Source organism: Triturus cristatus, chromosome 7 (assembly GCF_964204655.1).
Source record: "Triturus cristatus chromosome 7, aTriCri1.1, whole genome shotgun sequence".
NCBI classification, from domain to species: domain Eukaryota; kingdom Metazoa; phylum Chordata; class Amphibia; order Caudata; family Salamandridae; genus Triturus; species Triturus cristatus.
This window is the reverse complement of record NC_140590.1, coordinates 1,343,217,885-1,343,233,316: the sequence shown is the minus strand read 5'-3', so window position 1 is coordinate 1,343,233,316 and position 15,432 is coordinate 1,343,217,885. Positions and strand designations below refer to the sequence as shown.

General features: G+C 45.4%; 1 protein-coding gene across 2 annotated transcripts in view; it reads left to right on the top strand.

Moving 5' to 3' along the window:
- IMPA2 (inositol monophosphatase 2) overlaps window positions 1-15,432 on the top strand; it is a 278,123-nt gene that overhangs the window by 214,603 nt on the left and 48,088 nt on the right. For both annotated transcript variants that reach the window (XM_085618988.1, XM_085618987.1), the window contains exons 4-5: window positions 1,625-1,670; window positions 10,152-10,260. In XM_085618988.1, the coding sequence (XP_085475114.1) occupies window positions 1,625-1,670; window positions 10,152-10,260 (155 nt within the window). The remainder of the gene's footprint in view (window positions 1-1,624; window positions 1,671-10,151; window positions 10,261-15,432) is intronic.

Below are 15,432 nucleotides of genomic sequence, written 5' to 3'. Positions count from 1 at the left end.
ATGCAGCTGCCAGACTCATCACAGGCTCTAAAAGGAATTGTCACATCTCCCTGGATCTTCGTGCTCTTAAATGGCTACCTTTTGAGGCTAGAATCCACCTAAAAATTGCCTGTATGACACACAAAGCATTGCACCCCGAGATACCTAGTGGAGAAATTGGAACTATCGGGTGGTAACAGAACCAGTAGGAGCTCCTCCAATCTTCTACTGAAACCTCAACAATTTACTAAGAAGAAAACTAACAACCGTACCTTTTCAGGAATGGCTTCCAGGATTTGGAATGCCTTGCCCGTAGAAACGAGACAAAACCAATCCGCGGCTTTTTTTAAAAAAGAAGTGAAAGCGATTCTCATGGCCAAATTCACTTGAACTCTTCACAGAGACACTTATATATTTGTGAGCCTGTAAATTATATTATTCGTATGTATATGTTTTAGAAACTAACTCTCACTCGAATTTGTTTTGTTACACAGTCGCGTATATATCTGCCATCCTGTAACTGCATCAAAATAGTTTCCACTTATGTATTAGTACACCTTATTTGATCTCTTTGTTTATGTCCATCACCTACAATTACCTTGTAAAGCGCTCTGATACCCGCAAGAGTCTTGTTCGCGCTATACAAAACCTTCACACAAAAAAAAAGTTCAGATATCTAGCGACCAGTAACCCCTCTCGGGAGAGTAGCTTAAAACAGCCCGACTTATGCATTCACCAGCCTGCTACTGTTAGTTTGAAGGCCTGCATATGCTCTATGCTATGGCAGTCAGCTGCAAATGATGGCCATCGAGGACTCCTTAGCCAATTCCATCACTGAGTTGGATTAACTCTTCCTCCATCAGTTAATTGAAGGAGACTGTTACTCAGACCATACTCTTTTGTAAAGGAGGTGGCAGAAAACAAGTGGAATACCCGAAAGCTGGTTTGTGCTTTTAAAGGTGTTTTTATAGTGTTTCAAAATCTCAGACTTCATGAAGAAGTACATGTTGATAAAATACTAAACAAGTGGTGGTGACCTAGACTCTGCAAACCACTTAACGAGCGAGGTCATTGCCGTGGGGGCACTCCTGTCACTATCAAAATGGTAAGTATCCTAAGAGACTCTCCATTAATAGAGCAAGCTGTTATCCTTAGTGTCTAACGGTCACCAAACTAGATGTCCTCCTCAGGCATCTGTTGTTCAGGTATGAAATGATGCCCTCACTGTGCCCCCAAACACAGAGGGAGAGTGTCTAGCCAGTGTCTGAGGGTCTCTTAAGGGACACACCCCTGACTTGACATCTGACATTATGAACATCGACCTTTTGCAGTCTTGGGGTGCTTCTTTCTAGGCAGCAACAATAATAAATGTGGGGGCATATTTTCCAATATGTCGCATTCTTAAAAACTGTTTCTTATCATGCCTTCAAAACTCATCTGTGAAAAATTACTTTCGGTTCAGAAATTGACTAATAGCTGGAGGTCCTTTCAAAAAATTCTAAAGTGCCAGTTACTTTAGGAGAACTGTTCTTTGCTGAAATATTTTTTTTTGTAGTTTGAGGTCATGTTATGTTGATATTAAGCATACGTGGGACTGGTTTCAAATGACTGCATTTTGTAACGAGATTCCTCATTTATTTCCTAGGTTTCCCCTTGTGGCAGTTAGCATTGGATTCGCATTTCAAAAAGAGGTAAATAAAAGTTGTATAATGAGTGTGCATTTATTCTTTCTTTGGGCCTGCAAAGGAGGCTGACACACAATAATGTTGAATGTACTTATCTGTATAGCACAGTAAAACTGGGAGAAACATGAACTTTGGAAGATCTATTGTGGCTCATTAAGCTATGAGCGATAATGGATTCTCTCAGAGTCGACTGAAAGCAATATGATGACTTTTAGCCCTAAAGGACTTGCCTACCACCCCTCTACTTCAATCCAAAACAGCTCCTCAAAGCAGTTATCAAAGTTTATCGATAATCATAGACTGATATAGCATTTTAATTTCAATATATGAAAGCCTTACACCACATGAAAGTTCCCAGCACAACTGTACCTTCTAACAATACCAAATTAACATATGGCACAAATGTACAGCCACCTAACCGCTCTACTTCACCTGAATTACCACTCCATCCTTCACTACCATCCATCAAACCACAGTACAACTCCACAATCCCAAATGAACACTCACCATACCACCACACTCAACACATCAGCACACATCTACTCCAACATTGTATTATATCATAAAAAGCACTGCCCAACCTCGTCCCACCACAGCACTACCACCAATGATCACCTGAGCACCATACTAGAAGTCTGCATTACCACCTCCTAACCAACACATTAACACCCTTCTGTTATGACCCTCTACTCCAGCACTGCATGGCCAACTCCCAGAACTGTTCTGTTCTCCATGGCACCATATGTCAACTCTTGCATTAAAACTCACACAACTGGACTACCACCAAACGGCACAAACCTACCATCCGTCAGCACCATGTCCCAGTGCACTGAACTACTTGAAAATTGTACCGAAGGTAGTATTTGATCTCTGTTGTCCAACATAGTTAACTGTGCTTTAGAAATGCATCATTTGCCACATTCCCTTAAACTACACCCACCACTTACCCATCCATGCTTTATAGACAACCAGAAGGTGCATTGAAAAAGGGGTCCACGTTCACTTTTCTTGCATAAGTGCTAATGGTTGAACATATGAATGCAAACTAGTGCAGCACAGAAATTGTAGTTGCTTGTACCGGTGGCCTGCGGAAGCCCTTCAAGGTGCTTGGTGTGCTTGACCAGGTTAGATTCAATTAGAGTCTGTAACTGCAGCCTTTATCGCGGAGTCTTCACTTCCTTCTGTGATGTAGGGAGACCCTAAGCAGATACTGATGGCTGCTTCGGCTGCACTGTCAATATTTGTTCGGGAGTCCAGCACCTGATTTTGGAAGGAGGAGGGCTCTAGGAAGAGAGTTCATGAAGAGTTTCTTGGACCTTCTTGCACCATTCCAAAAGGATAGCAGTGGGGCACACTAAATGTGCTACACCTTTTAGGTGGCAGCACACGCTTTACATGACTCCATAGGGTTTTTTCTTGCTTTCGGGCATAAATAGTATGAAGCCTGCACAAGTGCAAATAAAGTTCCTCACTTGAATGCTGGCATGCATCTATTACAAATGAGAGAATGAGAGAACGCCAGTTTACGTTGTGCTGGCATTATCTTTGGCCTCATACACTGCTGATTACAGAAGGGCTGCAGAGACAGCTGTGGTCCTTTCTGCATTAACCAGCTGTAATATCTGGACTTTTTGTACGTAGTTTTCTGGCCCTTCTTCCAGCACTAGTAACAAACAGGCTACTCCCCGATTTCTTGATTTCTGTTGTCATAACGGGCTCCTTCTAAGCAATTTACTGTCCTCACTGCTGATTTCCGGAAGTACCGTGTGGTGACCTTAGTCCTAAATCTTTTAGTGTGTCTCCACTTGAGCACGGGTGATGAGTTGGGTGAGTATCATTACAGAGTTTAGGTGCCCTTCAATAGTACACAGATCTAAACATCAGAAGCCATTCTTCACTAGTATTGATTGATGAGGTTATGGACGCTGGTCTCTGTTGACAGAATGCAGAGTAAGGGTAGTCATCAGGGAGCCCTTACCACAAGATCACCCTGTATAATATACCGGTGATCCGAAAACCATCAACAGTTAAGAACACTTTGTGAGTGCACATCACACTGATCTGACTCCTTATTCAAAAAGCAGCTACCTGGGTATAAGACGGATTACAAATGCCCAGATTGTAGTAGACTATACTCTGTCACATCCTAGGACCCAGAAGCCAACCAGCCACACTGATCTGCTTACCCTAACTGATGCAAACAGGCCTTCAAGAGAAAGTGCTATTAAAGACTCGAAAGCGCACTTGGCTGCAACTGAACATTGTTTAGACTTTTCTGTCACTTGTGAAAGAGATCTTCCTTACTGAAACCCCACCGGGAAAAGATTGGTAGAACGTAACATGACTCTGTTGCCAAAATATACAAATGAGAGAGTAGAAGAAATGATTGCAGACAACAAGATGGGTTCGAACTTAACTGGGCTAGGGCTCAGTTTCTCAGTGAGAAGGAAGTGTTTGAAAAAGTGGCCTTCGGCAACTTCAAAAGATGAAATGAAGCGGTGAAATATGTTGTTTTTTATGACTAGTGTTCCAAATTGTTCAGGCATTACAGAAAAACACTTGGTCAGCACTTTTCGATCTTGTTATCTTTGGGATTTCCATCAACGGGTGGAATTTAATTTTTGTTATTTGCAAATCACCTACTAGTAGCACACTAAAGAAAACCCAATATTTGTGACCTATACAATTTTGAGAACCTAGACCGTTGTATGCCACACAATCATATGGCATAAAGCAGTTTATATCTGCTAGAGACATCTAGCCACAGATTTCTTACCTGAGAATATCCCAGTTGTCAGGCTAGATCCGGAAGCCTTTTGCTCAAGCAATACCCTTGCATGCCGGTAGGTGGCGTCAGTCAGCTCCACGTAGTGTCGTCGATGTTGTCCGCGCCTGGAATGACGCCCATGCCATTTATATAGGTGCCAACTCGGTGCGCTGGCGCCTGTTCTTTTCTTTCGGCGCCAACTAGCGCAGATCCTTGAAAACAGCTACCCTCTGTCACTTTTTGACAGGCTTTTTTCCACATTTTGTAAAATGTTTTGCTGTGAAGGTATCTTGGTCGACGTCATGGAAGACTTCTGGATTCAAACTGTGTGGCACCTGCAATCGTGCCATGTTGGTGACTGATCCACACTTAGTTTGTCTCAGGTGCCTGGGGAGTGACCACGACTCCGAAGTCGTGCTCCGACTGCCGGACCATTGCTTCAAAGGTTTTGAGGGAGCCGTCTTGTTCCTGGTCGAGGGGCAGATCCCGGCACCACTCTGGGAGCCCTAACTCCTTTTTCCTCCCATTTGAAGTTGTCGAGTTGGTTAGGTAAGAAGCATACAAAGCACAAGAAGTCGAAGCATGCTTCATCGTCTCCCTGTCCAGTGGCTGATGTGATGGAGGAGCCTCCTCGCCCTAGACCTCTTTCTGCGGAACCTGCACCTGGGTCGGTTCTGCACTTCCCTGCCTTTCCAGGGACTGGAGCAACCCCTTCCCAGTTAAAAAGACTTCTATGACACCATGTGCCTCATTATTTGGGTGACCTGACCCTCCTGCCGCGCTTTCGGGCCCTGGAGGCTCAGAAGGGGCTCCATCAGGTTCCATTCTGGCAGCTCCGGCACTGATGCCCCCCAATGGATCCAGTGGCAGATCCAGGCCAGTGCTGGTCCTTTGCCTGTGACCTTCCCCAGTGTCCGCTCCCGTGCCGAGAATCATGGTGCCTAGGAAGGTTTAGAGGCGGTAGGGGGAGGATTGCTCCCCTTTGGCCTTACCAGTGCCCTTCGGGTGTTCACCAAGGTGTTGACGATGGGCGCAGCTCATTTGCACAGATCAGGGGTGCCAGCCTTCCCCCTAGATCGATGACTGGCTGTTGAAGGCGAGCTTGCCCCAGACTGTCCTCTCCCACCCCCAGACTACGTAGATTGTCCTGCTTTAAATGGGGTTTACTAAAAGTCCCACCTGACTGCCTTTCAGACGCTCCCTTTCATCGACTCTCTTCTGAACACAGTGCTGTTTCTGGTCTAATCCTCCCGAGCAGCGAGTCCAGGATATTCAGGCTATGATACCGATGTTTCAGCATCTATCCTGCATTTTGGTAAGAATGACGCTGAGGCTGCTGTGCCTCATGGCCTCCTGCATCCTGCTAGTGACACATGCCATATGGCACAGGCAAGCTCTGCAATGGTACCTGAAGCTCTAGTGGGTGCAGCATCAGGGGAATCTCTCTGACATAGTCCAGATCTCGGACAGGACTGGACAGGATCTGCAGTGGTTGCTGCCAATCCGCAATTGGTTTAGAGGCAGGTCCTTCTCCCTTCCCTAACCAGATCACACAGTAGTGACAGATGCGGCACTCCTGGGATGGGGCGGCCATCTGGGAGTGGTGGAGATAAGGACTCTGGTCTCTGACAGAATCTGAACTCCACATCAACTTGCTTGAGCTCTGAGCAATTTGCTTGTCATTAAAAGCTTTTTCTCCTTCCATCAAGGGAAAGCTGGTTCAGGTGTACGCGGACAACACCACAGCCATGTGGTACTGCAACAAACAGGGTGGAGGGGTTGTGGGCCCTTTCTCAAGGTGGCCTGTGTCTCTGGACATGGCTCTAACAACAGGGCATATCCCTGGTGGTTCAACACCTGGCAGATTCGCTGAACGACAGGGCGGACAAACTCAGGAGTCGATGCCTAGCGGATCATGAATGACGTTTCTATCCAAGGCTGGCACAAGGTCTCTTTCAGAAGTGGGAGAGACTTGTTTTGATCTGTTCGCCTCCGCAGAGAATGCGCAACGTTAGCAGTTTTGCACGCTGGAGTTTCCAAGGTGGCACTCGCTCAGCTATGCTTTTGATCTCGACTGGAGCTGGGGCCTCCTGTACTCCTTTCGCCAATACCACTCCTGTCCAGAGTGCTCAAGAAGATCAGGAGCGACCGAGCCCAAGTCATCCTTGTGGCTCTGGACTAGGCATGGCGAGTCTAGTAACCTGAGTTTCTCCAACTGAGCATCGATTCTCCAAACAGGCTGCCCCTTTCGGAGGATCCTCTGTCGCAACAGCAGGGGAGAGTCCTCCACCCAAACCTGTCAACTTTGCACCTTCTTGCATGGAGATTCAGCAGTGGCAGATTTAGCATTCAACCTTCCTCCAGAAGTCTGCAATGTTATTTTGGCAGCCAGACGTCCCTCTGCCAAGACAGTGTACGCCGGTTGGTGGCAAAAATGTGTAAAGTATTGTACAGAAAAGTCTATTGATCCTCTTTCTGCTTCCCTCTTTCAAAGCCTTCTCTTTAATATGACTCTTGCACAGCAGGGCTCTGTTCTGGGCACTCTTAAAGGGTATCTTTCGCCCCTGTCAGCCTTCCTGAGGCTGCCAGACCAACCCTCTTTATTTAAATACCCTATTCTAAATAGATTTCTTAAAAGGCTTGTACATATGTTCCCACCTGCCCCATTCGGACCATAATTTGGTTATTACCTTCCTCGTACGTGCTCCATTCGATCCTCTGCATAATTGCCCCCTCCTGCTGCTTGCCATCAAAACAGCCTTTTGGTGGAAGTAACTTTTGCCAGGAGGGTGAGCGAATTGCAGGCTTTGTCATCCAGGCCTCTTTACCTGACCATCTTCCCTAAGTTGGTGCTTCGCACTAGGGCCTCTTTCTTACCGAAAGTAGTAACACCATTCCACGTTGGGCAATCTGACACCTTGCCCACTTTCTATGCTCCTCCGCACCCCACTAAAGAGGAGGAGCGACTCCGCCGTCTGGACCCACAACGAGCATCGTCGATCTATCTTGACCGCACTAAAGAGTTTCGGGTGGATGACCAACTCTTCGTGGGTTACGTTGGATCAAAGAAAGGTTGTGCTGTGCAGAAGAGAACTATCTCACTATGGGTTGTCCTCTGCATCAAAATTTGCTACGCTTTGGTCAAGAAACAGCCTCCTGTAGGCTGAAGAGCTCATTCCGCCAGAGCGAAGGCTGAGACTACAGCATTGCAATGTGGTGTCCCGGAACTTGACATTTGTGAGGCAGCAACGTGGGCATCACTGCACAGGTTCACTAAGCACTACTGTCTGGACGGTCAAGTCTGTTCGGAGGGCATTTATGGCCCCTCTGTCCTGCAGGACTTCCTGGTCTAAACTTGTCCGCAGTTCCTCCTTTGGGGATGGTATTGCTTGGGTATCTATTCTAAGATAAGGAATCAGCGACTAGATGTCTCTATCAGATGGACAAGTTACTTACCACTAGTAATACCTTATCTGGTAGAGACATGATCTAGCCGCAGATTCCTGACCGACCTACAATCCTCCCACGACTGTGGACAGGTTTTTAGGGTCAGGGCCGATCACTTTCAGTGCCCTAGTTGTTCTAAACACCCCACTGTCAGTGCACTTTATGGCTCCGTGCTCCTGGCGTGGAAAGTCGTGAAAAATAACTGACATCAGTGTGCCGAGGTGTTGCCTATATAGGTGACACGGACATCACTTCCGGCGCGGATGATGCTGACAACGCCAAGCAGAGCTGACCAACGCCACCTACCGGCACGCAAGGGTATTGCTCAAGCAAATGTCTTCCAGATCCAGTCTGGGATATTCAAATGTAAGGAATCTGCAGCTAGTTCATGTCTCTACCAGATAAGGCATTAGCGAAGGTAAGTAACTCTTCCTTTAGATACAAAGGTGAAAAAGATATTCAACATTAAATTTGAATTGGATGATATTGATGGACTGGGTACCCGATAAAAGAAAACCTGTACTAGAGGGTCGCATAAAATAGGAAATTAAGCATACGGCTTTGAAGTTGACGTTAGAAAACGAAATCTTGTATAGAAATTTACAAATACTTATTCTGCCTGACATTATCAGAGGTATTTCTTGGTTTCTTCGAATCAAGTATTTCTAATGCCTACTTGAGTTTGCCGTATCACCACACCTCTGTGTTGGAATTAGAGGGCTCTTGGAAGAATGTTCGTCAAGTTTGGAAAACCTGTAGACTCTACTGAACCCATTATGCACACTGTGTCCAGGTCATTTCCAGAAAAGAAGGAAACTGTTACAATCGTTGTTTTTGGAATAACCAAATTTGTGAACAAGTGTTTAATTAAATATAATAAAATGTGCATCTAAATACCTTATCTGATAATAAGCTGATTTTAAATACCACTGTTAGGGAAGGCTGAGAAGGCATCACCAGTCTGACTAATCCAGATCATAACAGCACTGCAGATTTCTCAATCGAGTGTCACAATGTGTTCTCGTTTAGTGAAGATATTTTGTCATGAGTCTGTGCCTGCTGGAGCGTATAAATTGATACACTAATACGTAACTGTTTTCTCTTGTCTATAACAAGGGCTCACCATCCCGTAATTATTCTAGTAAACAAGTTCGAACTGCAATACACCAATAGCCGTGGAAGCAGCAATGGATATGACAGATAGTGTAGTGTTGGTGAGCAGTAGGTACAAGCCTCTAAGGTTGAAAATAATATATCAGATCAAATCCCAATTGATCATGATTGCCTTGATTATTTTTTTTTTATCTTACCTTGCTTTTCTTGAATTATCTTGATGTAAATTGCTTTTATACAAATCAAAACGTGTATCTTGGAGATCTTTGGATGAATGGCCGAATAATGGAAACAATATCTAATGTAATGTAAACTGAATTTGTATAGCGCACTGTCACCCAACGGGTATCCTGGCGCTGAGAGAGTACTTTGTTGTCATATGGCATGGTTAGTCATCCACCCCAGGATGAAACCTACAGTACATTGAGAACGGGAGAGGAAACAGGGTACGACATCTGAGTAAATTAGTGACACTGCGTCTATGAATTATTTCTCCCTCGGGAACAACCAAGTCTTCAGCTTCTTCCTAAATTGCATTAAGTTCTCACTTTGCCTAATGTCATTTGGAAGTTTGTTCCACATCCGTGAAGCCCCGGAGCTGAAGGCTCTCCCTCCAGTCTTCGATCTAAATCTCTTTTACCCATTTGATTTGAGTGTAAAGCAGAGTATTTCAACCATCGTCCTTTCCTCATGGGGTAACAAAGCAAGGTTAATCTCTTTAGGCATAATGTTACTTTATTTAGAGAATGAACCTTATTGGCTCGTCAGCCTCAGCACCTTTCAGTGCAAAACTGAAATTCATAGGAACTCTTTTGGTTTATGGAACATCCATTACTTGTACAATGCATCCAAGTGTGCTTGGAACCCCCTTCCGTCTCAGCATGGTAAAGAAGCCCACTTATCTGAAACCTGTCCAGCATCTATTAATACTAAGTTAATACAAATTAACGGTTCAGCTGGAAATTAATCAGAGAATCATTAAACAGGACGTTATTAAGGCATTTCTATTCATTTATATTGCTCTTTATTAATTTAGACTTCTATGTTATGTTCTCTGCTTATGTGTTCCTGGATACTGTTTATTAATGAACTATTGTACCCTGAAACAATGTCACTTGTTAATATTTTTGTCTTCTCTTCGGTGCCCAAACCTATTTCAGCTCGAATTTGGTGTCATTTACCATTGCACTGAAGAACGATTGTACACTGGACGGAAAGGCCATGGGTCATTCTGCAATGGGGAGAGGCTGCAGGTATCCAAAGAGACAGGTTGGTTCCATATCTGGTTCTTTTTATTCCCCAGGACACCAACTTAGTTTTACACCAGCTTCCCTTTACCGGCCCATGTCCCACTCTACCCATGTTCCCTTCTACTCATCTTCCTTTTTTCCCGCCTCACCTCACCTCCCCTTTAGTTTCTCCACCTCCCCTTTCCTTTACCCATCTTCTCAGCATCACCTTTCCTTCCCAACTGCCTTGTTCTTCTAGCTCCACTTTCCTTCTAGCAATTCTTTTCATATAGTCCAAAGACACTTTTACCTGTTTCACCTGCCTCATGTTTTCAAAATCAAAACATGCTTGGGTTTTTGGCCAGCCCCCTTCATTCATTGGTATTTTTAGGTCTCATTCACATTTTGCTTCAGAATACCCCAGCATATCTAGTGGGCCAGTTAGCCAGCCCACTTTATCCACTGGCTGTCTTACACTGCAAGTGACGTATATAAATAGTGATGGTATACTTTAAATAATCGCAGCCATTGTTCTTCACTCGGGCCGCATCTCAGTCCATTGTTATTTTGCACACCAGTCCACCTCTGTTTGGACCCAGCCATATGCAGTCTTGACCAAGCTCCAACAGCTGTGCCCAAACTGCCAGGCCTGGTTCTCCCTGAACAGGAACACAAGCAACCCAAAACCGGTTTTGCCTAGATTGGGGCTCATCAGTTGGGTGCAAGTTGGTTCCAATGGCACAATGAGCACTGGACCCATGTCTGGGCCTACCCATCGCACTTGGGGCATCGCACTGAAGTTGATCCAAAGTAAGGTGGCATGGCGGCCAAAAGCACAATGTGTTGGAATACTACCTATGCGATTGCCAGTAGTTAGACTTATTGCAAGCATTCTTCCCATCAACTTTTGTGTGTATCACGCTGCAAGTGTAGGTATTTTTCCTCATCACATGTTCATGGCCACTTGAAAATGAATGCACTTCAGTGCCTGAGCTGCTGTACCCAGGCTGCTGAGCCACTACTTAGGTTGACCTTTTTTCTATTTTTTGGAGCGTATTTACTATGTTTTCAAAACAAAATGACATGCTTGTTGAGACCATATTCTATGCCAATGCTTGTTTTCTTTATTTAATCTCCTACATTTCCCCAGATCCCTTTACTTCCAATCTAAACAGCTCTCCTATTTCACCATTTGCACAGGTACTCTTTATTCCCAGTTTGCCTTCTTCCTAACTCCCTCCCTTACAGCTTTTCGGCCTCTTTTTCCCAACTCAACCTTTCCCCCAGCTACCCCTTTTCCACAAGCTCTCTTTTGCCGTACCTCTGCTTTTTAGTACGAGCTCTTTTCCTCAGCTCTGTTCTTAGCCATGGGATGCCTTCCCAGACCCATTTTTTCTTCAAATGCCCTCTGGCTTCTTTTCTTGGCGTCCCTTTACCATCTTCCTCTTCTATGCTCATGTGTGTGGGATGAAGTTGTGCTATAATTAGATTTACCGCCCTGTTAAGAAAATATTATTGGTACTTTCTTCATGTTTTGAGATTCTAAATGGTCCCGGGGCAGGAACTTGAAGAAGTGGTGTCAAATTCCTAGTATTCAAGTTTGGAATGGTAATTTTATGTTATGCATCTAAAAATTATGTATGTAATTATTTAGCACTCTGTTGCTTTGAAGCTATTTCTGCACCATATAATTCCCCATATACATATAATTGATATTTAGCTTTTTGTGCATCAGCAGATCAAAAGAAACTGTCAAGTTTCAGTGAAGTGAACAAAGCATGTGTAATACAGACCTTTATCTCTGTTCTGTATGTCAGTATTCTGTGATATCGTATTATAGTATTTGTACAAGGTTTACTACCCCTGTGTTGGGTGCTGAAGTGTTTGTCGATATGGGTAAGCCTCTACTCTACATGGGTGTGTGTTGGAAAGAGTGTTGAGTTTGCTTTGAGCCTATGTGGGAAGTCTTTCCATGTTGTGCATGATGTTGGGCATGATGACCACCAAGGTGCGTGTTGGACTTGGCCCTTTTTGCAGGGTCATCCCTGAACTTTTTGCCTTCCTCCTGTATTTTGTCTGACCTGTTTTTGTTGGTTTTATGACTCTGGGCACTTTACCACTGCTGATCAGTGCTAAAGTGCATATGCTCTCCCTATTGTAAATTGATGTGTGGATTAGTGATTCCATGATTGTCCGGTTTGGGTTACCTGTCAGACCCTAGTACAGTGCACCAGGAGTGCCCAGGGCTGGTCTGGTAATCGAAATGCTTGCAGCACTGGCTGTGCCACCCACAGAAGCAGCCTGTAAAAGTGTGTCTAAGGCTTGCCATTGCAGAGCCTGTGTGCAGTCTGGTACTGCCATGCTGACTGGGCAAGTGCACCCACTTGCCAGTCCCTAAACCTTCCCTTTTCTTCATATCAGACACCCCTATGGTAGGCCCAAGGGCAGGGTGCATTGTAAGTATAGGGCAGGACAAGCTCTGGTGTGTGTGGCATGTCCTGATAGTGAATTACAGCCATTTTCGGTTTTCACTATTGCAAGGCTACCTGTTTCCCATTGGCCAGAATGGGCAGTTTGATTATTACATCATATAATCCTAACTGACTTGGGGAACTAGGTAGAAATTTGAGTTTAGTATGCCTGAACCCAGAATGATAAAATGCATGTTTTAGTGAAGTTGGTTTTAACATTCGGTGTTTGAAAATGCCACTTTTAGAAAGTAGGTATTTTCTTGTCTAACCATCCAAACCTGCCTCTGCTAGGTAGTGTATTCCTTGTCTGGAGTTTGAGTGACAGGGGCTGGGGGATTCCAGGAGACCGGGTGAGTCAGCACAAGGCTGAATAGAGAGATCTGCATCTAGATGGGTGGGAGGAGTTGCACCTGGGACCTGAATAGGGCTGTGCCTTCCCTCCACAATGCTTGCTCCACCTCCTGTGGTGCGTCTGATGTCTCTGCCCTGCACTCTGAAAGGAAAGAAGGAGTCTTGTCAACAAAGTGCTCCAGGACTGACCAGAACTGGTTTGGACTAGGCAAAGGCCTCTCTGTCTTCAGAGAACAAAGAGAAACTGGGTATAAATATTGGGACCCAAACCCAAGAACTTTAGATCACTTTGGGAAACAAGAAGAAACCTTTGCTGAGGAGCAGAACCAGAGAGACTGAGGAGAGACTATCCCTAAGCTGAAGTGCTGCTTTGGGGATTGGCCTGCAGTGGTTACCTGACTGCCAAAGAAAGGAAAAAGGAACTTTGTATGCACTTTATTCAACTTGTGAAGGATCTCCCAAGGACTTGAGAAAAGTGCTTGCCTCCTGCTGAAGTCTCAGGGACAAAAGACTTCAACCACCAGCTCCCCAGAGTTCTTTGGAAGTGCCTGCAGCTATAAAGTCTCAGGGACAAAAGACTTCAACCACCAGCTCCCCAGAGTTCTTTGGAAGTGCCTGCAGCTGTATTGGGGCCTTCTGAGGGACTGCGTGTCGCAAGGAACTGGAAGCGCGACTCACGAAGAAGAGGTGCGTCGCAGCCGCAGCATCACTGAACAAGGGTGTCGCCGCTGTAGCTGTCACATCGCATCGTAAAGAAACATCTCGCAACACCGGAGAAGCGTGTCGTAGTCGCTATCGTCGCATCACTGAACAAGGGTGTTGCCGCTGCAGCTGTCGCATTGAGCCGAAGCGTCTCGCATCACCGGAGAAGCATGCCGCAGCCGCTGTCGTCGCATCACTGAACAAGGGTGTCACCGCTGCAGCTGTCGCATCGGGCCGAAGCGTCCCGCATCACCGGAGAAGCATGCCGCTGTCGTCGCATCACTGAACAAGGGTGTCACCGCTGCAGCTGTCGCATCGAGCCGAAGCGTCTCGCATCACCGGAGAAGCATGCCGCAGCCGCTGTCGTCGCATCACTGAACAAGGGTGTCGCAGCTGTTGCATCGAGCCAAAGCGTCTCGCATCATCAAAGAAGAGTGTCGCCGCCATAGCCTCTGTCGTCGCATCACTGAACAAGGGTGTCGCCGCTGCAGCTGTCACATCGAGTCGAGACGTCTCGTATCATCGGAGAAGCAAGTCGCAGGGCCTGTTGCGACTCAGAAGAATCGTTGAGTCGCCACACGGCCTTCGGGCGTGTACGCATCGTGTCGCAACAAGAAGACGACGCCATCTTTGTTTCATTGCACCGGATCTTCATCGCATCACGGCGTTGCGGGCCTCATCGCCACAGAAGCGCAGTAAGAAACAGACGCATCACCGTTCCTGCATGTAAGGAACCGACGCATCACCTTCCCTGCAACACTTCCGTTGTATAGCGTTACGCATCCAAAGGTACATTGACTCAAAGTGTTGCATTTTAACATCTAAAGAGAACTAAGCTAATTCTACCATTTTAAGTACAGTATCATCTGTAGTGTTGTCACTTTGTTACTGTATGTGTTCACAAATGCTTTACACACTGCCTCTGAGATAAGCCTGTCTGCTCATGCCAAGCTACCAAGGGGGTGAGCAGGGGTTATTTTAGGAGTGTATCCCCTTACCCTGACTAGACGCAAGGGTCCCTATTTGTCAAAGGTACCTACCTCTGCCAACTAGAGACCCCAAAATCTAACAGTGCGGTTACATTGTTATGGGATACATCGCTTAGTGGTGTAATGGATGAATAAGTGTGAGAAATGGCCACACTTTTTTATAACGTGTTAAGCTGGCAGCTCTGATTGGCACCGCAGTTCCCTTTACTGTGATGGTAGATTATATTTTCAAAGTGATTTCCTATCCTGGAGGTGGCAGGAGGATGTCTACTCTGTGATTTTATGGATCCCCAGAGATGAACACTTTCAGTAGAGAGGGCGGGGGTCAGAGATCTATCTGCTTGGATAGACTATGTTACAGTCCTCCTTTATATTACTTACTTTATGAGATGTTAATTCAGATTTGCGTAGATGGATTGTGCTATTGTCATTTTGTTAGCCTTTTTTATTATACAATGCCAATACTCAAAGTATGTAACTATTTGGGACATGCATGGTGGGCTATGTTACAGTTCTCCGATGACCAGCAATTTGTGGTAGATCTCTTTGGTTTCGGCAGACGTCTAATTGTATTAAATGGTTATTTAGGCTTACTAGAATAGCCTATGTCTATGTCATCCAGTTGGCAGCGAGGTTTCTTATGCTCTTTAATACATTATATGTTTGCCTCATTGAAAGTGATGGATCAGTTAATGAATT